We start from the raw sequence: 23,196 nt of genomic DNA, 5'->3' as shown, positions 1-23,196 counted from the left end.
CCCCCCCCCCCCGCCCCGCCCCATGAGCCCAGATGCTTCCTGTCTCTGCCTGACAAGCCACACCACCCCTTCCTACTCTTTTCAGCCTTTTTAAGCTGGACTGCAGGCTCCAGGGAAACAGAAAGTAATACTTAAAAGAAACCACATGCTACGAAGTATTCTTATTTCAGCTCTGGCTGCTGAAATTCGGTTCAGAAGGAAAGCCACGCCTACAAGCAGATCTTTTGGAAAGGAGATGCCTCCCTCACAGCCAAGTAGATACAGGGGGGCTTCCACAGACCCAAATGATGGAGAATGATGGTAACACTCACAGCCAGTGTTTACGGAGCGTGACGCAGCCTGTGTGAGCCAGTTTTAACCACATGGTAACACCAAGGGGTGCTATGGTTACCCCTGTTTAACAGCTGACAGAACGGAAATGCAGAAACATTAAGGAACTTCTCTCAGGCCACATGTCAGTATGTGACAAAGCTGGGACTTGAACCCAGGCAGGCTGGCTGCAGTGCCGGGCTCCAAACCTCTGTGTCATGCTACCCCTCAAGCTGCAGGTGCTGGAAACATCCAGCCTCAGGACCGCCCAGCCCTGGTTCTGCTCCTAACTTGCGATGTGACCCGGGGCAGGTCAGGGCGAGCAGTCTCCCCAGCAGTACAACAAGAAGTCGCCGCCTCGGCGCATACTGTGAGGGCACATGCGTCAGGTATGACCTACGAGGTTTTCGATTTCTTTGCAGAGGTTATAGTCATGCCAAATATTAATAGTTCTCGAAAGGGCCTTGAGCTACTAATGGGGCTAAAATATAGTGTGGGCTACTAAAAGAAGGGAGAAAAGGTCCAAAAAAAAAAAAAAAAAGAACAAAGACCTGATTCCCCAACAGAACGCACAACTTTTTCTCTTGCTCTGCTAGTTTGAATCCCAGTTACAGCGAGTGAAGACAAGGGGGAAATTACGTGTCGTACACTTAAGAGTCCTCTCCACAAGCACACAGACGTCCAGGGAAGGGACAGCATCTAAATATTTCATCAAGTCTGGCTTCAAAGGAAAAATCTGGTCTTATCTTGAAAAGCATTTTTTAAAAAAAACAATTAAGTAAATAAAATGCTCTCAATCGATAAAAGAGCCTTCTCATTTGACCGTGGCAAGGCTTTGTTCCTGCCAATCATTCTACGTACAAGAAGAAAATTGATACTTCCGATGAAAGAGATCCATTTCCAAAGATCAGCGTTTGAAAGAGGAAGGGTATCTTGATTCTATTTCATCGGCTTCATCGTCTTACCCAGCGTAGAGAAGGGATCAAGGGCCCCTCTTCAAGATGGGTTTGGCCTCGGGAAAATAAGCCGTGCAGATGTGAAACCTGCCCGGAGTGTCTGTGCCCCGGGTCACCCTCGACCCCAGAGCTCCCCCCGCAAGACTGATGGATGAATCAGACAGACACACAGACACAGGATGTCGGTCTCTGAAGTCACCCCTGCAAGTTCATCCCCTTCATGCTGCATCTGTCCTCCAACAGAGGTACAAACCTGGAAAACACGCTTCTAACTAGGAAAATAGGAGACGCAAACAATTTCCCCCCAAATCTCAGCAAGTAAATGGACGGAAGAGAGAAAAAACACCGAAGGTTCAGACTTTAGCAGTGCAAGCCAGAATGCACCTCCTTCCCTCGATGCCAGCCCTCTCTGTCACCCTTCTGGCTCGTCATGCAGAAAGGGACGAAGTCCTTCCCCACAGTAAACATGCATGTAAGTCTGAAGACAGTTCAAGGAAAGCTCTGATGTCAGGCCCCCTTTTGAACTTCAGAAGAGCCTTTTTCTCCCCTGAGCAATGTCGTCAGCCAGCCTTGTTGGGACAAATGCTTCTGGATCAAACTCTGGAGCTGTTTAAACAACTTCTAATGTAGTAGCAATCCGTAAGCCATAACCCACTGCGCTGCACATTTGATGGTCCCCTTCCAAACCCACCGTCGATGTGACATGCCTCTGCTAGTTCGCAATAGGACGCGCTTTTCCAACAGCTCAGCCTTGTCCCTGCCGGTCCTCCCCATTAACGGACCGCCGCGGAACAGAAGTACAACACCAGTAACACTTTTAACGTCACTTCAGATCTCTGATGTTTCAGAAAACATTAGCTCATGGAGAAAACCCTTCAAGACAACCTGGGTGGGGTGCCTGCGTGGCTCAGTCAGTTAAGTGTCTGACTCTTGATTTTGGCTTAGGTCATGATCTCATGGTTCGTGAGATGGAGTCCCATGTTGGGCTCTGTCCTGACAGTGCGGAGCCTGCTTGGGATCGATTCTCTTTCTCCCTCTCTCTGTGCTTCTCCCCTGCTCATATGCCCATGTGTGTGCTCTCTCTCTTTCCCAAAATAAATCAACATAAAAAAAAAAGGGAGCCTGTGTATGAAACCATTAGCTGGAAGCCATCTTGACTGAACTCAGGGGTTGTCATGTCTTACGATCCTTCCATAGATGGCAGGCCTCAGCCACACTCCTTGGGAGTTGGCTTAGCCTAACCCATCACCTCCAACCGCCTCCCTTCCCAGCCATCTTCCCCTCTCATGGGGGAGCTCCACCAATGGTTTCTTAACCACTACTTCCTGTGGGGGAGGTGGTAGAACTTACCACCTTTCCCGGTCTTCTGGCTGCCTTCCTTTGAATGACTGATGGCTTCTGTCCCTTTCTAGGCCTTGTCTGGGAATGTCAACATTCAAGAGGATGGCGCCTATGTGTTTTCTTCTCTGAGCATCAGCTCTGGAATATCATTGCCTCCGTTGCACCAGACTTGCTTTAGGTGAAGGTTGACCCCTCCGGCCATCGGTCCTCCTGCCCTCCCCCCCGCCCCCCTCCCCTACGGGGGTGCGGGCTCTGGCTCACCAGTGCCTCTGCTGATCCCCTCCTCCCCTGGACCTGGTTCCTCTCAGGCTCACAGGCCTCTTCCCTCTCCCTTCCTCTTTGCTGTCCACTCTGGGAAGCTCTGGGCGGCCCCCACCACCTGCCTCTGGTCCACACTTTTTCTCAACCTGTCAAGTGCTTTGGAAGAAGACCTGAGCCTCCTGCTAATACGATCTAGGATAAATTTATTTCTTAGCAATACTTTCCCCTCCTCGCCTTATCAGCTCCTCTCTACACCACCTTCTTGGGTCCCTGCCGTGCTCATCCCTCTCCTGAGAGTTCTTGTTCCTTTCTCACCCTCCAGTCTCATGCGTTGCCCCCGTGAGCCCAGGCTGAGGTTATCAGATGTGGAGCAGGTGTCCCTGTCTGCAGAGCCTGTCCCTGTCCTGGTAGTTCTGTCCTTGGCTACCTTGAGTTTCTGTGTCTGCCGTTGGCCTGAGCAGTGCTGGCCAGCTGCGCCCAGCCCACCGAGAGCCCTGTTCCCCTTCCAGGTCACAGGACAACTGGTGTGGAAAAGGGAGCTCTGTGTTTCATTAATTCATCTTGGGTCCTGGGGATGAAACATGGCATGCAAATGTATGTAAATGTATTCACTTATCAAAATGATATGAAAATATGCCTTTAGATTTTTCTGGGAAATGTCTGATCATTCTGTGAAGTTCTCCCCTTGTCAACAACCTGACTTTATAATTCCTTATTCCTTCGACTCCCTGTCCACACACAGTTCTTTGCCTCCCTCATCTTGTGCCAAATCATTATTAACGGTAAACACATTATTTCTCTTTTCCCTTCTCTCTGTATGTGAATTGAAACACGTAGAGGAGGGCTGAAACGATTAGAAACGTGTTAATTTTCACTGGGGTGTAATTTACGCTTCTTTTGTCAAGTCTGACCTTCTATTAACTTTAGTGAATACCATCTGCTCCAAGTCATTACTCCTTTTTAAACAATATTACTGTGTTTGCATTTCTGCTTAAATCGCCCCTGTCCTCCGAGCCGGTGATCTGGCACATGCTACAAGCTGACCAATCCTTGTTCTTGACGGGAGAGGCAGAACTCCTCCCGTTCGGTCTTCACACTCTCCATCTGCCACCTGGGCGCCACCTGTTAACGCACGTGGCTTCCTTTCTTCCGGACGCTCTCTCCCACTGTCCCACCAGCAATTCTCCTTCCACTCCGAGCCTGACTGCTGGCGCGGACACGCTTTCCACCCTCTGGTTTTCTCTATGTCCCACAATCGGCCTGCAGCCGGCTCCTTCCCTGGGAACCCCCTTGGGTTGGTCCTCTGGGGATCTTCGGGGCTCATACGCTACAAACTCCTCCTAACTGTGGCCTTCGGAGCCTCGCCCTGGCCTGACCCAGCCCCTCACTTGCACACTCCTTGCCCTGAGTGCCAAGCAACTGTCATCTTGGCTGTTTGCACCCACCTTGAGCACAGAGGTCTCGAGCCCCTGGCTCCTCCCTGGGACTCGGGCTGGTAAGAGGCCTCGGATCTCTCTGCTGACCCCTCCCCTCAACTTAGGGGCCTGCACCCCAGTGTGGTCTCTACGAGGGCAGAGGCAGAATCTCCTATGCCTTAGTAAAGAGATTTCAGTTCCGTGTTTAATTTGTGTCGGTGTTAGTAGTGGCCCCATTTATACACCTGAGGACACTGGGACACACAGAGGGTGACTTGCCCATGGCCCCCAAACCAGTGAGTGACAAGGCTGGGATTCTAATCTCACATCTTTTCTGGCCCAGAGCCTCATCCTCTTTAGCTTCTATTGCAAAGGCCGCCTTCTGCCCTTCATATGCTCCAAGCCATAGACACGCGGCTTTCCTATGCAGCCTGGGGTCGGAGGCAGAAATGAAAGGGCTGTGATGTGTCGGGGCTGGAGGCCCTGGGGGTTCCAGGGGCCGCCGCCCCCCCAGATTCCAGGAGATCCAACAGTGCCAACGGGAAGAGAATCTGCCAGCTGTGAGGTGGACGGTGGGGGGCAGTCTGGGGAACACAGGCCAGGCTGCGTCATTTACAAGGTCCCGAAGAAGGAACCGTCCACACCGCCCAGGGGGCTCACACCAGTTATTGTCACTGGGCAGTATTTTGGACTCCAAGGTTCTAGACCTCAATTTGCAGGCCTGCTGGCCTCAGCCTGCCCCCGGTCTGCGTAGTCTCTGAATATAACCAGCTCCAAGCCATAGACACTTTTCTCAGTGTCTATGAAAAGTCTGAAGGGTTTATGATTACTATTTTCTACTGGCAAGAGTGCCTTGGAGTCCGACGAGGCTTGGCCATTGCTGGTGAGCGGCAGGCGAGGCCTGGCCTCACCGGGGTTCTGCTCGCCAGCCCCCCTCACCGGGTCTGAGGCTGCCCCTTTGGACAGGAAAGCATCTGACATTTGCTGGGGAGCTCGGATGACTGGAAAAGCTCCAAAGGTGAAACAGAAAACTTTCCCAGTGTGATTTTCCTACTTGATCTTTTGTCTCATGTTCCCCTTGGGGATGAGCACGAAATACTTGTCTGAATAATTCATAGGCCCTGAGGTAGAAATACGCTGCTTCTTTTCAATAAAAAGGCTGGGTACATGGTGTTGATTATACCTCTTCTGCGATGCTCTACCAAAAGCACAGAGATCTGAAAAGCTCTGTACAAAATCCCTCTTACAACAGGGAGACAAAAATTAAAAGCCATGTAATAGTTTTAATCAAACAGACTAATGTTTGGATAATACGGAAAATTATTTATAAAGCTGTACCACTCTACAAAATGTTCATAAAGGGAAGGTGAAAAAAATTGAGTAGCTGTAATTATAAGGTCTGATTTATTTTTAATTTTTTTTAATGTTTACTTATTTTTCAGAGAGAAAGACAGGGCATGAGCCGAGGAGGAGCAGAGAGAGAGAGGGAGACACAGAATCCGAAGCAGGCTCCAGGCTCAGAGCTGTCAGCACAGAGGCTGACGCGGGGCTTGAAATCACAAACTGTGAGATGGGTACCTGAGCCCAAGTCGGACACTCAACCAACTGAGCTACCAGACACCCCCGTCTGATTTGTTTTTAAGACGGAAAACCAGTGGTTAGTTTTGAAACTGCTGACCCCCTTCTACATTTTGCAACATCACTAGGAGACACGGCAAGAGAATGAAGCCTTTGCGATCCTTTGGAGAACACTCTATTTCTTAGGTACTCAACTATAGCCTCCCAGCACTGGAGGAGACTCCCAGCCTATTTAGTTGCTTGTTTTCATTTTATAGAAAGGAAACCGAGTGCAGACACCTTAGGGTCTCTCCCCAAAGTTAAAGAGCAAGCAACTGACGCCACAGGGTCCAGAACTCTGTTCCCAGACTCCTTGTCCAATGCTCCCTCTCTGTGTCACACACTGACACTGATGACGGACACCAGGCTCCGGAGGGCTGCCAACATGAAGGCCACCTCGGCTTCACCACGAGGCTCCTCTGTCCCGTGGCCCACGAAATCAGAGATAGCCCACCACTCAGTAAGAAGCACGGACCCCACACCTCAGCCTGGCGCGTGGGCCCAGAGAAGCAGTATGGCGTTTCATCGGCGACTCAGGCTTTGGCTAACTTTTGAGCTTCCATTCACATGCCTCACACAGTAATAGCACCAATGAGAGCGCCGTGGAGTGATGGGTCTGCTCCCCACCCCACCAAAACCAAGGTGGAGGGACAGCCAACCCCAGGCAAGGCAGGGAGGGGGGCAGCGAGGCAGCCCCAGGCTTCGGGGGCGCATGCATTTCTGTGGGAGGGCCACCACACCATGTGCAGTGTGGAAACCAGGTGACATACTCAGGCCCCCTCGGTGTAAGAGGGCCCATCTGCCCTCCTCTGACAGGATGCCCCTGTTAGCCAGCAGCCTCAGAGACAAGCTGGGGTCTCCCCGGGGTGGGGACACCTCCTGAGGGGGCTGCTATAAGCGGACAGAGACCAAGGTCATGATGGTGACACCCAGGAGACCAGTGACTCATGCTCGCCCCTTGTGCAGAACAGGACTGCTGGGCAGGGCTGCTAAGGCTGTGCACGGCCACCTCCCAGGGGCCCCATCCGCATAAACCACATGGAAACGACGCTGGTGGCTCCATGCGGCCATGCAGATACCAGCTGCATGGGCCTCCCAACCGGAAGGAAGTTACCTGCTGCTTCAAGGGGAGCCCCGCCTGGGAGTGGGGTCCCGGCCTGGCCCTGAGACTCACCAGTCGCTGCATGCTCTTCACGTGGGTGGGACTGATGGATAAGGCTTCTTCATACCAGCGCCGGGCTTCATCGAGGTTTCCCCGGAGCTCGGCAACCTGGCCACGCATGTACAGGACGTTGTGGGACATCGGGAAGAGGTTGGCGGCTTCCTGAGTGCAGGCTGTGGCTTCTGCAGGCTTCCCGATGCCGATGTAGACCTCGGCTGTCAGGGGAGAGCAGAGGACAGATGCTTTCCTGGTTCGCTGCCCTTCTGAGGCCCCGCGAACGGCTGTGACTCTAGTTGGGGACATTTACATTCCCTCCCCCCCATGGGAGTCTGGCAGGGAACACGCAGGGCCCGGAGCCAGCCAGTCCCCCAGCCTGAGTGGAAACAGCGGCAGGCAGACGGCCCTTCCCGCCCATCGCTGCACTGGGACTTGAGTCACTCTGGCTGTAGGGCCTTGGAAGGTACACAAGTGTCGACTAGCCAGAGGGGAGCAAGGCCTGCCTGGCGCCACCCCCACCCCCACCCTGAGGACACCTATGCTCAGGGCTGGCCTAGGGCACCTTGGTATCCGGGACACTTGCCCTCAGGTCTGACACCCATAAAGAAAGGGATGAAATGAGCCGAAGGTCAAGAAAAGTAGAGGCACACAGCCCCTCCAGCGCGACGGCTCTGCCCTCTGGCCCGTTCTCCTCATGCCAAGGAGTGTACGGAGGGAGTGGGCTGTGGCTGCCATGTTCACGGGCATGAAATAAAACAGCTTCCCCATTAGACCCTGCCCTCCGACCGGTGAAAGTTACTGCGTCCTGGAGACTGTTAACTGTATAACACTGACAAAGCCCTTTGAAAACCAAGCTGTCACTTTCAAAAAGGCAGGAGAATGACCTCTGCTGCCATGCCAGGCCTCAGCTCTCTCCGGTGGAGTCCCGGATCGCTTTGCAGCCTCTGCCTCCCAAAGGGCCATCGCGCAGTGCCGCCTGTCTCTCAGGCACACCCAAGTGCCCTCTTCTCCCGAGGGCCTGTGACCCCAGAACCACCTTCTTCCAGCGCTGGGCTGGTGTCTTGGAGGACTTCAGACCCCTCTCCTCCTTCTTCTCCGTATCTGTCAGGACTACTGCCCAGAGTCCTACTTGGCTGGCCATTGTGTCCTGAGTCCACTAACAACTTCTCCTGCCTCCAGAGCGGCCCGGCTCTCGGCTCATCAGCTCCCACCTGGACCCCCAGCCCTCCACCCTCGGCAGCCAGAGGCGTTTGCACCCACACCTCCAAGTTACATGCACCATAACATATCATGTGTAATATAATGCAGGCCAAAGTAAAAGAGTAGAACACAACACAGAAGAAATAGAAAAGTTCTAGCATTTTCCTTGGGCACTTCTCAAGCTCTGTTCTGGAAGCTGCTTTGGAGCTGCCCTGACCGGGGCAGGCCCTCCTTGGGCCCCTCACCTGCTTCCTGCCACACCGGTCTGTCCCATCCAGCCGCTGCCAGGTTGGCTGGAGGCAGAGCTTGGGGACTGTCATCTTGCCTGCAGAAAAGTGCCTCTTCCTGAAGGCCTTCTGTGGCGGTTCAGCCCTCATGCTCTCCAGCCTTCCCTCTGGGGGAGGCCTTCCCTGACCGTCCTGCTTAACCTGCTCCCCCCCACCCTGTACTCAGTGCGGCCCTGTTCCATGCTGTTTTCCTGGCCTCCCTAATTCCAGCCAACATGTTCCTCTTGCTGGTCTCCTGTGCTGTCTGTGTGCTCCCTGCAGAGTGAATCCATCAGCCGCACGGGGGCCGGGGTGTGTGTCGTCCACTGCTGCGTCCCCGGAGAGGGGGACAGTGCCTGGCACAGCCCAAGGAAGAGTCGCTGCGTCAATGAATGAATGAACGAATGAGAACAGTAACAACAATAGTAGCTGACATTCATTAGCATGCGCTTTATGCCCGGAAGTGCCCTCATTTCTCCTTCATCTGCACACGATGCCATGAGTACTGTTATTTTATCCCCATTGTGCAATTGGGGTATCTCAGTTGAGGTCCAGAAAGGCTGAACAACTTGTCGGAGGTCTCAGGGCCCATTGGAGGCAGAGCCTGGTCTGGGCCTCTAGAGAGAGCAGTGGCCCTGGATCCGATACCATCCAGATCCCTTGATGCCTGGTCCACTGCCCTTGCTAACCTGTCTCTACTGCTACTGACACCCCTGGCTCAGGTGCGCCCCTGCCGCGTCCACACACGCCTCCAGTCTCCTTCCTCTTCCTGTGGGGCCGCTCCTCCCCTCCCCTGCAGCGTATCACACACTTGTGGTGTGTTGATGCTGCTGACTTTTTGACTTCAACCAGTCTTATGGCCCCTCTTCTCAAGCCCTCTCTTTCCCAGAGATCTTCACCAACCACTGACTCTGCACCTCCCGTCTCTTCTTCCGATCTGTGGGTGCCCTCTTTGACAGGGAGCACAGAGATGCTGGGCTGGCCCAGGGGCCCCTAAGACATGGAGACTTGGGTCACTGAAATCCAGCTGAGCCCTGATGGTGGCAATGCCGGCACCATGCCTGCCTCACGCCGTCTGGACGTTCAGCTGAGCACCTATGATCCGCAGGCACTCTGCAGGAACAAGGGTGACACGTATCTGTCCTTCAGTTTGGGGCGCAGTGAAAGCCTGTCCCTCCTGGGAAGGACACCACAGGGCCGTCTGATGTCGCTCAGCCATGCAATCTAGCCCGCTGGCTGCGTGCCCACTGCGGTTTTAGGTTACCCGAGCGTGCCAGTGACTCGGGAGAGCTGTACGGAACGTTCCCCTCACTGTACACTTGGCTCCTGCCTTGCTTCCATTTTGGGGGTGGGCTTACGTACACTTCCGCGGCCCCCGTGGCCGAGAGCTGACTGGGTGGGTGACACACGGGGCCTCTGTGGTCTAAACCAGTATGGAAAAAAGACCAGCTTGGGAGTGGGGACCCAATGCTTCTAGAATTTTTATAATAAGAATCAAGGAGTGGAGGCTTACACACCAGCAAGACAATGTGCTCGTCAGCCCTGTTCTAGGAGGGTCCTCAGCGGGACCATATGTCTTAATGACCACTGTGTTTTCAACCACCCCATGTCTGATGCTATTGCTTCCTTCCTGAGGAATCGATTGGAAGACAGAGACTCAGCTGAGTCATGACCATGAAAGTGGGAGAAAGAATCCAGACCTCCAAGGACTTCTCAGTGGTGCACAAGTTACAGGAGGAAACCTCTTGTCACCGGCAAGGCCTGTGCTCCTGACGTAGGTGGGGCAGACAGACGCATGGCCTGGCTGCTCCTAAATGCGTCCATCCTGAGCAGATGTACTGTGGTGATTTTCAAACCATTTCCCCCAAAGGAGCCTCTTTTTCCAAAGGGATCTTAAGAGTGGCAGCTGGCCTCCCTCTAGGTTTGGTCCCCTGTTCCGGCCTCTGAGGCACCTTTGGGGACCTGGGGCTCTAGGGTAAGCCAGTGTCATGAGAACATGGAGGCTTCAGCTCCCGCACTGGGGCCGTGTGTGTGGCTGGGGCGAGGCAGTCAGCTGCTCTGAGCCTGTTCACCTGTCGGCTGGGGCCCGAGGCTCTCCCTGGACACTGGTCAAGGTCAACCAGGGTGGTGGGAACTGGGGAGGATGGTGCCTCGTGGAGTCCTGTCACCTTCCTGATGGCCATGAAGAAACAAGGGTGTGGGGAGCTGAAGCCACCAGGCAGAGCGTGCAGCACTTTGGGGTGATCGGCATATCTGGGGGTGCAGGGCCAGCCTTCTGTTCTACCAGGGCTCCTTTGACACAAAGGCTTAGAACAGTCATCCCCCCTTTACGAGGAAATCACATTGTGGGGTCCAGAGTCTTAGGCTCCAGGAAGAAGACCTTAGTGGTGGGATTTCTGACATCAGTTGAGTCATTTGGGGTGGGGGTGGAGAGGAAGAGGGAAGGATTACAGAAAGCCCCACACGGGTCCTCTTGCCTAAACAACACAGCTGGCCTTCTAGAATGCAACGAGTCCCCGTAGGTATTGACTCAGAGCTTCTGCTGCTTGGGAAGCCTTCCTTCCTGCGGGTCCTCAGGTCAAACAAGGTCCAGTCCCTTACCTGAGCAGGGGTTCCCAGTGTCCATCCTAGAGCCCACAGGGCTGCAGCTCCCACCTCTGTGGTCCCATAAGCTCTATCACCTTTGCTAGGGGGCCCCCCAGTCTTCGCTTCTTGTCTGGCAGTGCACCTGGCCCCTCCTCGCCCGCCCCCAAGTCCCATCTGACTGACGCGTTTGGGAGAGGGGCTTGGGGGTGTTCATGGTGGCCCTTTGGAGGCCCCTCGGCCCTGGGCCTTGTCTCTTGGGTGCCTGCCTTCTCAGCTTGCTCTCATAGGCATGTCTCGGGGCCCCGCCTCTGCCACTCGGAGGCCAGCAGTGTGGGACGGGCGAGTTTACCCCAGCCGTGATGTCAGGGAATCTAACCGAGACCAGATGCCAGGCCACCTTCTCGGATTCCACCTCCCTAAGTAAGTGAGCCGGCGGTTTGATCTCCACTTGCCAGCACTCAGCAGCTGAAGGGTATGGCTCATCCTTCCCCAGAGCCTCCAGCATATGACCAGCTTGTTTTCTCCCTCCACACTATGAGCGGCCCCCAGCCACAGAGATCTCTGCATTCCTCAGCACAGGCTCTGGAGGCCAGCAGGTGTCCAAAGTACAGCGCGAAGATTAGCAGATGCTCCGCGAGGGCCAGGGGAGGGCCGTTTCTGGGGCACGAGTCAATGAAGCAAGTTGAGGGTCTGAGAAGCAATGGCAAACAGTTTCCCTGACCCTTCACAGAGGGCTAAATTCAAGTTAAAAAAAAAAGAAAAGAAAAGAAAATGAACAAAGGGCCTTGTGAGCTTATGTAAGAGATGGGAAGAGGCTGCACCAAAGGAACAGCAAGACAGAATGAAGCTGGGTCCTCAAATGGAGAGCTTGTAGGGCCCTTACAAGAATGCACTTGAACCCTGCAGGGTGAGCTCTGAGAAGTCCCTCTCTGAAGGGGTCCCAGGCACAGAGATTCTGTGCTGGTTGCTGGCAGCTTCTAACCGGAGGTAAGGGGTTGCTCAGGGTCATGGACACTTTCCACCTTTCTGAGAGCTCACGCTAAGCTCTGATGGTCCCCTTTGGAATCACTTGGTTTGTCCTTGTCATAAATAAAATCCCCTCCCTGCTTGCAAAGTTCCGATGGTTCCCTACTGCAGGCAAATGTAACCCAAGTGGTTTTTTTTTTTGTTTTAATTTTTATTTTTAGTTTAGAGACAGAGCGTGCACGAGGCAGAGGGGCACAGGGAGAGAGGGAATCTCGAGCAGGTTCCATGCTCAGCACGGAGCCTGACCTGGGGCTTGATCCCACGACCCTGGGATCATGACCTGAGCCAAAATCAAGAGTCAGATGCTCAACCCACTGAGCCACCCACGTGCCCCTGGAACCCAACTGTTTTTGCTCAGCATTCAAAATTAGGGCGCTGCCACCTTTCCGACTGCCTCCTACGATGTTCAGCTCATGGTCTTACCTCCACACCTCTGCTAGTACTGTTCCTTCTGGCCCCAAATGCCCTCCCTAAGTGGCCCTCTGTGCAGACTCCTCGCTCTCGGCCCCAGCGCACTTCACCTGCACTTGCCTTCCCTAGACCGCCCCCCCCCCATCCCACCAGGAAGCCCCCTCTTACACTCCTGTTCTTTCACTGCCTGCGTGAGCTCTGGGAAGCCCGCATCCCTGTCCGCCTTGTCCCGCAAGACCTGTGAGTGTGCCCCCTTTCCCACTGGATGCTGTGCTCCTGGACGGCCCGGTCCAGCTGCTCGGCCTTAGCCTTGCACCATGCCTTGAGCGGAGGGCCTTCTGAAATCATTTCCTGAACCATCTGAGGATGTTATCTGAAAGGACTAAGCTAGGACTGCTTCTTCCTCAAGGTGAAGAGCTGTTCTGTTAGGGGGACCCAGGGTAGATGCACCCACAGTCCCACACAGGTCTGGTTTCCCCACTCATTCATTCTCCTAACACTTGCCAAGCATCTGCTTCATGTCAGCTGCAAGGTTGAGAAGTGGCTCACAATGTGCCTTCCCTGGGCTCAGGGTTGTGCCTGGGGTGCACCGTGCAAAGGTGCCGGGCAGAGGGGGGCTGACATTGCCTGGCCTCTGCCGGCAGGCCGTGTGCCTGGTGCAGGGCTGCAGTCACCCAGAGATGCAAAGTGCCTTCTTGCAAAAGTGCCTTCAGCTAGTTAGGCCTGCTGCCTGGGGGGACACCCATTGCAGATAAAGACACAGCAGTAGATGCTGGTAGCACCCCTCGTCTGGGTGCTCAGATCCACCATTCCATCTGTGGTCTGACTGACAGGGAGGCAGGAGAAGACCTGTGTGCCACCGGCTGCTCCCCAATCTTGCAGGTCAGGCCTGCGGGCAGCCAGGGAGCTAGGCCAGGAGGCCCCCTGACCCTCTGAAACCATTTCCTTTACCCCAAACCCTACTTCCCGGACTTGTGCTTAGAAAACAAACCTTAGCAACTTGGTTCTGGGATAGCCCCTGCTCAGGGGGGCTGAGGAGTCCTCATGGTGAGCACAGGAAGTCTTCTAGAAGCATCAGATGCTCCCGGAGACCACTGCCCAGGTCCTCACGAATTCACTCTTTCGTATCAAAATTGGCAGGAGGGCCTGATGAACTTCTTGTGACCCTTCCAAGTCATTAAGGCCGAGAGGAGGGCTGCACCCTTAGCTCTCCCCAGAACTGTTTACTTTTTCTCTGGGGAAGGTCGGAAGTGAAAGGAGGTAGTGATTTTGTTTGTATGCATCGGTCCTAACCTGAGCTTCTCTGGGCCTACAGTCCCCAGGCGGAACACAGCTCGGGGCCTTTCCTCAATGAAGGCCTTGGCCAAATGCCCCATTCAGGGTCTCTACTGCATGATTGACACTTATTTCTGAATTTCCAAGTGGCAATGTCAACCTGTCAAGGGGAAGTGCCTTCCTTGGGGGCTTGGATGGGTGGCGGTGGGTCCTCACCCTCTAGCTGCTTCGGAGACACCTGACCCCTCCAGGCCCTGGCCCAGCTGTTCTCCTGGTGTCTCAATCCTTCCCCAAAGCCCTCCATCCCTTTGGCTGACCTTGACTCATCATTCAAAGAGAAAACAGAAGCCAGCAAAAGCAGACCTTGAGCCTCCTCTTGTTACCAAATTGACAGCCCTCTGTGGTCCTCTGTGCCCATCCACTCTGCTCCTGACTGAGGGCCACTCCCTCTGCCTCTGCCCTGGACCCCACTACTCTCTCTTGCTTTCTAGAGGGACTCAGACCGTCACATATCCTCTCTTCTGGGTCTCAGTCTTGATGTGATCGCCCCCAGCAGCAATCAACTTGCTTCTGTATCAGCCCTTTGTGAAGCCCCCAAACTTGAACCCACATTCTTCCCCAGCTACCCCTCATTTCTTCCCTCTGCTGCATAGACGTCCTTCCTGGAAGGATTATGTACTGCCTGCCTGTCTTTGTCACCTGCCAACACTGCACTCACATCAGTAGGCTCCCTCTCTGGCATGCCCCCAAAGCCTCACCTGTCACGGCCACCGACCACCTCCAGACACATCCGACAAATGCTTCTGTCTGCACCTCTTCAACCTCCCAGAGGCTCCTCCTACCGGCTGTGTCTCCTCAATAACAGCAGTTTGAGGAGTTACCACGTGCTTGCTGTCCCCCAAGCGGTCCCCATACATTCTGTGGTGCACCCATTGCACCTGCCCTCATCTTGCATCGGAGAGCACCAGACTCACAAGGACGAGGAAGCGGTCACACTGCTACCCCTAGGGGACACCAGGATTTTCATGGGTCCGACTTCAGAGCCCTTGATGGTGCCGTACAGGCCCCTTGGAAGGAAAGCGCTCTGGCTGTCACAGAGCCACCTCTCCGGGTCCCCTCCTGTCTACTGACTGCCCTTTCACCCTCACTTTCACTTTTCCTTTCCTGCTCACATTTTACATGTGGGAGGGGCTTGGGTCTCAGTCCTGTCCCTTTCCCTTCTCTATGGACATTCTCTTCCTAGCCCTTCATATCATACTCCGTGGCCTTAAATCCTCACTCCCAAATGTCTGTTTCTAGCCCAAACCTGACACGGCAGCTTGACCATCTAGCTGCCTGCTGGCCGTCTTCATGCACAGCATGCACACGTCCTCAGAAACCGGACATTCCCATGTTCAAACACGACTCTGGTATCCCTTCCTCCCGGGCCCCAACACGGCAGTTCTTAGTGCCCCTGCCCGGCCGCAGCTTCCCATCGCACAGTCACCCGTCACCCGCTGACTCAGGCCATGAACACAGGGCTCTTCCTGGATCCTTCCTTTTTCCTTCTCCGCCAACATCCACCGATCGGGGAGTCCTATGCTTCCCACCGGACAGCGCGACTCAGGGCCCACCTCCTTCTGCTTCAGACACTGAGCCGCACCCTCTGTATTCAGCTCTTTTTGTTCCCACTTGTCTGACCCTTTCGCTCTCTTGCCAGAAGCCATCAGTGGCTTTTCGTGCTTTTAGGATGAAGTTAAAGATCTCAGCGTGGCTGCAAGGGGCCCTGCATTACTGTGCCTCACCTCGGGCCACTTCATTCCTCTTTAGGCTCAGGCCCAGGGGCTCTGCCGTTTCTCCAACACTCTCTAGCACCGGCTGCGGCCTCCGGGTTTGGTCCTGTGCCTCCTCACCCGTGTCCCACCCGCTGCCAGTCCCTCCTCAGCCCTCCACTCACCATGCCCAGACCTCCTCTGGCTCCTGGCTTGAGGGGGGGCCTCTGTCACCAGTTCTCACAGGAGACCATGCCCTCCCTTCATGGCACGTGGCACAATGAGAATGAATTTGTAATTGCTTTGCTTCACATCTGTCAACTCCATGAAGGCGGGAGCTGTGTCTGTCTTCATGACCACTGCCGTCCCGAGCCTCGCTCTGACTGTGGCCCATACACCTGTGCTCCAGGACACTGCGCTGAACGCCTGAGCGTCCACCCTGGGTTAGAGAGGTGGTGCTGAATTCCAGCTTCTCCACTTACGAGTCACATAACACTAGGCAAGTGACTTGAGAGCTGTGTATCAGTTCTTCGTCTTTAAAATGGGGGGAATGAGGTGTTTATACCTCGTAAGGCAATTAGACATATAAAGTCCTTGGAATCAAGTCTGACACATGGACAGTACTTGATAAATGTTAGCTACCTGCAGGGTGAGGACCATTTAGTCATATCCCATCAGGGAGGGAGCAGGGGGGTTTGCTTAATGTACACAGGGGCTGAATGGGGCTGGCCAGACTCCCAGGTACCAAGCGTTCCCTCCTGCAGGTGCTCCCTGGGCAGTGACCCACACACCACCTGTCTGGGAGCTGGGGGCCGTGCCACAGGATGACCCTGTGACTCTGCGGATGCAGCCTCTGGGAGGCTGGGAGGAGCCTGGTAGGGGAAGGGGGACAGGGATAGGCCGGGCCAGGGTCAGGGAATTCTTGAGAGTATCACAGCTTTAAATTCCCAGCAGAAATCAGAAAATCTGATCTTGCACATCTAAGAATAGCCGCTGGTTTCAACTGTGAGAGTGCCGAAGTGAAAGCTACAATTATTAGTAAGTAACAAGCAGAAATTAACCACCTACCGCAAAGTCATTTTTAGCTGCCATCCCAATGTGGAAATTAAAAGATGGGCAACAAAAAGCTGCCTGGCGTGGCAAAGGCCCTGGTTCAACCTGGAAGGTCTGTGAATGTGCGAGTCTCCGATGGCCAGCCATTGGTTTGCGTCCTACAGAAGTATCGCTCCGAGGGAAATGGGTTTTGCGGTACAATAAACATCACGTACTCTAAAGGAGCTCCCGGACTCTGTCTCATTCCCCAGTAAGACCACAGAGGTACTTATTTCCATCTAGCCTGAGCTCTACTGCAAAGGAGAGGAGATAACCCCTTCTAACCTCCTTTACAAGATGGTGTATATACCGATGGTCCCAGAAGGTGCTTGGAATTTCAGGAAAGGCGGCCATAAAAATGGCTAAATATCATGTGAAGTCCTGGTGCCATCAAAAAAAGATTGATAAATATATTTTTAAAAAACTGGCAGAAAAAAAAGACAAACAAAAACACTAACAAAATGAAAACAGGAGAAAATATTTATAGCTCCTATCACAGACACAAAGCAAATCTTTGACACATAGTACATACTTGCAAATAAACAAGGAAAGCTCAGAATCTAAGAAGAGAAATGAGCAGAAACCATGAACAGGCAACGAAAATATCACTTTTCACCTATCAGGCTGGCAGAGATCTAGACATCTGAGAGTTTGTCAGGTTGACAAGGATGCGAGAAAACGGGCCACTCACACGCTGTGGACGGGGCTGTAGGTTGGTACTGTTCTGTGGAAGTCAGTGCGACCAAATTTATCAAAAGTGAAGAATATATATCCTTCTGTCCATCAAGTCCATTTTTAGGAATTTATCATATACTCAACATATAGAACAATAAATATGGGGAAGGATACTTAATGATGCATTGTCCGTAACAGCAAAATATTAGAAATAATCTAAATGTTAACTAATGGAGTAATGATGGTAAGTTCGTACAATGGATTTATCCTATGCAGTGAGGAAAAAGTCTGAGTCGGTGTTACATGCACTGATGAGCAATGGCCTCTGCGTGCGAGGGGCAGCTCGGGAAAGCACACGTCAGTGCTAACAGAGGTTGGTGTGGGTGGGTGGTGGAGGCTCAGGGGCAGGATGAGACTTCTCACTCTCCATCCTTTGTACCTTGTCCATTGTATCCCACGTGCAGGTACTCTTTATTCAAAAATAATTTAAATAAAACAGTCACAGAGGTCCCAACAAACTAAGGAACAAAACACACACCGCCCATGCTGGCCAGCCACCAGGTGTCCTGGTGGAGAGCTGGAGGCACTGGGGTCAGACGCAAGGGTGTGCCCTGAGTCCCATCGCTCAGGAATAGAGGGACCCTTGTGGCCAAATGTCCTTGGTCTGCCCGGATCAGTGCTCCCTGCAGGCCGATGGCCCATTCCCTCACCGGACAGACAGAGGCTCAGGTGTCTCATTCATGATCTCTTTGTCATTCAGATGAACACACCAGTGGCCCAGGGACCTGCTCATACAATAGGCTGAAAATTGAAGGTTGTCTCAGAGTGACCTCAGCTCCTAGTTTCAGGGGTCCCTGCATCATGGGCTCTCATCATGAGCCTCCACTATACTCAGCTCACCAGAGAACATGACCTAGAGAGGAGAGAGTCACAAATGCCACAGTAACACCATGGCCTTGGGCGTTAGGCCTTGATCTAACTAGTTTCTTTTGAAGCTTGCAAAATTTACAGAATCTGGCAGTACTGCTAGTTCTGATGATGGAACCATCAATTGTCCAACTGTTGGGGGAGGGAGGTCACTGCTATCTTGCCTCTCAGAGCAGCATTGCTCAAACCAGAGATAGTATAGAGGGGGACAGAGGATCCAAAGTGGGCTCTGCACTGACAGCAGCGGGTCGATACAGGGCTCGAACCCACGAACCGTGAGATGATGACTGACTGAGCCACCCAGGCGCCCACCCCCCAACTTGTAGACTATTGAAAGCCACACCTATTAAATAACAACGAGAACTTTGTTCTGTGCTATAGGCTGTGCTGATGAGATGCAGATTTTATGTGCTCACGTAAAAGTTCAAGGATAGCTCCAAACTGAATCTTAGCTACCAAGTTCTTCAACGTTCTAATCGGCAGCCACAAAATCCCCTCCCAAGAGTCATGCGAGACACGCAAAAAGGAGCAGAGTCTGGATAACTGAATAAGGGGCAGCAAGCCAGAGGGCAAGGCCATTATGGAATTCAGTGACTCTCACTCAGGTCAGTGACTTTTCCAGGAAATGGGCAAGAGCAGTGCCCCGGAGGTCAAGGAAGTTCATTCCAGCCTAGAAGCACTGCCTTCAGCTCTTCTGGTATTTTTAGACGCTGGCCCTCCAAAATCCTGACTTTAATTCCAATGTGAAAGACGCCTCTGCCCCCACACTGGCCCTGCAGGGTCAGCCGGCCTCTCCTGGCCCAGACACCAAAGCCTTCCCTCTCTGCTCTCTGTAGTCGCCGCTCGTGACGACCGGATGGGACAGGTGCCAGGCCCCAGACTGGGGCCTGGGCTCTTCGGCAGGAAAGCCGAATTCGTGCAGAGGGAGGCATTACTGCTGTCCCCACGCCCCGGGCACCAGCTCATCTAGGACCCGGCAAGAGGCCACATGCTGGCAAGCGTCTGCACAGGAAGAACAATCAGCACATTCGTGAATCATCCCTCTTTTGTATTTTTGCTTCGAAGAATGTAATTTGTTAATTTACGGGAGTTGTTATGGCTCAATTAAAGATGCCAACACAGAAGAGGCCGGCTGAGCTTGGCTCCGTGACATGCCAAAGCCAGGTAGCTCCGACCATGTTTCCAACAAAGGTCCGCCAATGGTTCCAAACAAGGCTGAACATCGCACAATGAGCCTTGGCAAGAGGGGAGTAAATAGCTGGACATGGAGGGGTAGTAAGGACTTTCCTCAGCCAAGTCTGGGCTTCCACAGTGCACCCGGAGGGTCCAGCCTGGAAAGGCCCAGCTGGGGTCTTGCAGGCCTAGTGATAACCCTTGAGGAACAGAACTTACTGTCTATATACAAACATAAATTCAGAAGCAAATCAGCAGCCGTCACCTGCCCAGCGCCTGAACTTAACCGTCAATATACAAACATAAATACAGAAGTAAATCAGCGGCCGTCACCTGCCTGGAGCCTCTGTGTGCTGGAGCTCTCGTTGCTGCAAAGCCTGTGTGTGGGATTTATCTGGGGGATTTCCAATTATGTGCCAGCAGCCATGTGAAACTGGAGGGGGGGGGGCAATCACATCTGCCTTCTGAGCTGGTTTCCAGTCCTGCGGTTGCTGCTACCCACCCCCGGCTCTGTGGATTGGCAAGAGTGCCGACAGAGAAGGGGACAGGGACATGGAAAGTGCTGCCCCTTCCCTGGCTTTGATGAAGACATCGGAGTCATCAACACACCTGTCCCCTTCTCCAGGGATCCCAGGATGCGCCAGGCACTGTGCTCACCAACCCTAGGAGGCGGCTATTAACCCCACATATAGGTGAGGACACTCAGGGTGAGAGGCGAAGGTCTTAGCTCCCGTCTACATAGCCAGTAAAGAGTAACAGACTTCCAGACTTCAGAAGCCCGGGGCACCCTGCTATGTTCTCCCCTGCAAAGCAAGCCTGGGCGCAGCTCTGGGACCCCTGCGGCAGCACACAGCCTCCACCCCCCACAGCGAGCGCCCCAAGACCCGTAGCGTCCAGTCCGAACATTTCCGCTGGAGGCCTGCTGTGTACCAGGCTCTGGGTGAGGCGACTGACGCAGGGGACAGGTGGGGAGATACACAGGAACCCTTGGTTCCTACAAGGAAGTAGTGGCGTTCTGGCATGCCACTGCAAAGGCTGGGATTTCTCTGGATATGGGGTTGGAGGCTACACAGGCAGGTGCCCACAGGAGGCTCCGGCCTCGGGCTCAGAATGCGGGTGCGGGTGGCGGGAGGGCCCCCGGAGGGGGCAGGGTAGTACCTGCATGGAGCCAGATCTGTGCCAACGTCATCCAGGGGTGTAGCGGGCCCTGCTTGGGGGCGCTGCTCTGCAGAGATGAGGCCACTTCCGACAGGGCCTGCTCCACTCTCGAAGCTGCTACTGAAGTGGCGTGGATGGAGCCTGTGAGGGGTTTCCGAGAAGACAGCGTCAGAAGTCAAAGGAGAGACCCGACTGACCAGCCCCCCGCCCCCGCCCCACCCCCTCCCACACACAGACACAAGTTCAAGACGAACACACACTCCTTCCCCAGGACGTTTCTAAGTCTTAGGTCCATAAAGAAATACAGACAATCATTATGGCCTTGAACCTGAGTTTCCATCCAAGGCTCTTGCTAATCTTTTCGTCAACAACCAGAGCACACACATGCCGTGGGAGGTGCTCCCTCGAGGAGCTCAGTCTAGGACAGCGCGAGTGTTGGGGGGTGGGGGGAACAGGGGGACAGCTAGAGACACAGCTGTGGCGCTCATGCGGAAACGTGGCATAAATGAAGTGCTACAAAGGGAAGTTACAGGCAACCCCTGTCAGGGCCTAAACCTGGAACCTATCGGTAGGGGGAGGGAGGGGTGGTACCCGGGGAGGGATCATCCTTGCCTCCTAGGGATGGAGGCCATTCTCAAGACAAACCCAGGAACTTGTCATCCCGCTCCCTGGCTTTCGCAAGGTGGCCGACACCCCTGGGTTTGGAACCACATCCTAGGACATGACTTAGGAACGGGAGGGAGAGCTCGGTTTCACTCTACGTACAAGCGGATGTCTGTTATCAAGCCCAAACTGAGAGAGGATGGGCAGTAGCGAAGGTGCCTATGCTCAGGAGTTGTTACCGGCCTGACTCGTGGGTACATCTTGTCCTCAAAGGCTAAGGAGAGGCATGGACCGAGCACATTGACCAGGCAGAGGGAGCTGGCAAAGGGACTTGTAATCAGAAATCAAGTGACTCATTTCTCTTCCCTATGGCCCTTCTACAGGTCCTGGTGGCAGAAGGCCATCGCGGGCTTGCTCCTCACCTCTTCCCCAAGTTCACTCTTGGGGGTGTGGCTTCAGAGCTAAGAGCAAGACCCTCAGTTACTTCAAGGTGAAAACTGTTGATATTTATGTCACTGGCCACATTCTCAATTTTGAATTCATCATAAAGTATAATACATAGAGAAACATGGAACTGTCAACTTATCCTCAGAATTCAAATAGTGGTAATATATAAAGACCAGTGCTGACTACTCAAACGGAGCTGGTTACACTCCAGATGAGACAAAATTGTGAGCATAAAAATAATTTCTGTTGGGGCTTTGAAGTGCACCATAATTTATTCATTTTAAGAGTATCTGCAGCAATAGACAGGCCATCCATATTGTGTTTTGACTGTTCCAACACGAAGGAAACACGGATACCTCTAAATACCCTCAGATCCTTCAGCGGGGGGATCGGTGGAGGTGGCTTATGGGAGGTGGATGGAAATCAGAGCGGGGATTCACCTTCCGTGGATAATCCACACGGGGTGCCCACGAGGACGAGCAAGAGGAGAGCCCCCCTGGGGAAGGAAGCGAGTCCTGCAGAGTGTATGCAGCCACACAGGAGCAGGACCTGGAGGCTGAGTTAGAAGACATCAGTCGATGCCATTCCGAATTGGGAGACCTGATTAGTTTCAGCTAAGCAGGGACTCCTGCGTAGACAAAGTGTGTCTGACCACTTAAAAAAAAAAATCTAAACAGCAAAGCGATTACACTGCTGTTGACTTTTTTGGTCTTGTTTTGAACTTTCTTTTTTAATGGAAAATAAATATTTTAGCTTTGAGAAGATTTGATATAGTTTTCCAGAGATTTTGAGTAGCGGCTGTCAGTTAAATAAACGAGGTTGCTATTGCTGTATTCTGATGGCACAGCGCTGGCTTGCCTTCTCACTGACTCCTTGAAGAGTGGTTCTCAACCTTGGCTTTGTCTCAGAATTCTGTGGGGGGAGGGGCGGTTAAAAACCCTTGATGTCATAGCGATCACCCTCCACACAGACTGAATCACTAACTCTAGGGATGGGGCCAGGCCTATTAATCACCCAGGTGACTCCACCGTGCAGCTAAGACTGAGACCCACCGACCTGGAGAGACAGAAAGCACATGTCATTAATATTTGGTCAAAAAAGCCTGAAAGCATATTCTGCACACGCCAGGCAGCGAGTGTGAGTTTTCCTACTTCCCTGAAGCCCAAGACTCTGGGGAACAGAGTTCCAGGAAGATCTTGTTCTTTAAAGAACATTGGTTCTCAATTCTCTTGGTCTCAGGATCCTTTTATAGAGTCGGCAAAGTTATTGAGAACCCCCCACCAAGAGATTGTACTTATAGGGGCTATATATCTTTATTTTCTTACCAAATCAAAACTGAGAAATGCTTCAAATGTTTAGTCATGAGTTCACTACAAAATACAACAATAAATTATGAAGAAAAATTCTACACGTTTTCTAGTAGGTTCTATGGTTCTACAAGGGACTTGTGACTTGCAGGGGCTAATTTTGCTTCTTGGATTAACTGTTTTATTTGGTCTGCAAACAAATGAATCAGAACTATTGTTACAGTTCCTTCTCTTTGTGATA

General features: G+C 53.1%; 1 protein-coding gene across 4 annotated transcripts in view; it reads right to left on the bottom strand.

The window, feature by feature from the left end:
- TTC7B (tetratricopeptide repeat domain 7B) overlaps positions 1-23,196 on the bottom strand; it is a 223,343-nt gene that overhangs the window by 25,306 nt on the left and 174,841 nt on the right. For all 4 annotated transcript variants that reach the window (XM_029950403.1, XM_029950404.1, XM_029950406.1 and 1 more), the window contains 2 exons: positions 20,599-20,739; positions 7,074-7,276 (listed from right to left, as the gene is read on the bottom strand). In XM_029950403.1, coding sequence (XP_029806263.1) covers positions 7,074-7,276; positions 20,599-20,739 — 344 coding nt within the window. The remainder of the gene's footprint in view (positions 1-7,073; positions 7,277-20,598; positions 20,740-23,196) is intronic.

This window comes from Suricata suricatta, chromosome 9 (genome assembly GCF_006229205.1).
Source record: "Suricata suricatta isolate VVHF042 chromosome 9, meerkat_22Aug2017_6uvM2_HiC, whole genome shotgun sequence".
NCBI lineage: Eukaryota > Metazoa > Chordata > Mammalia > Carnivora > Herpestidae > Suricata > Suricata suricatta.
Note: the sequence above shows the minus strand (reverse complement) of the source record. Positions and strands in the feature narration are given on the sequence as shown.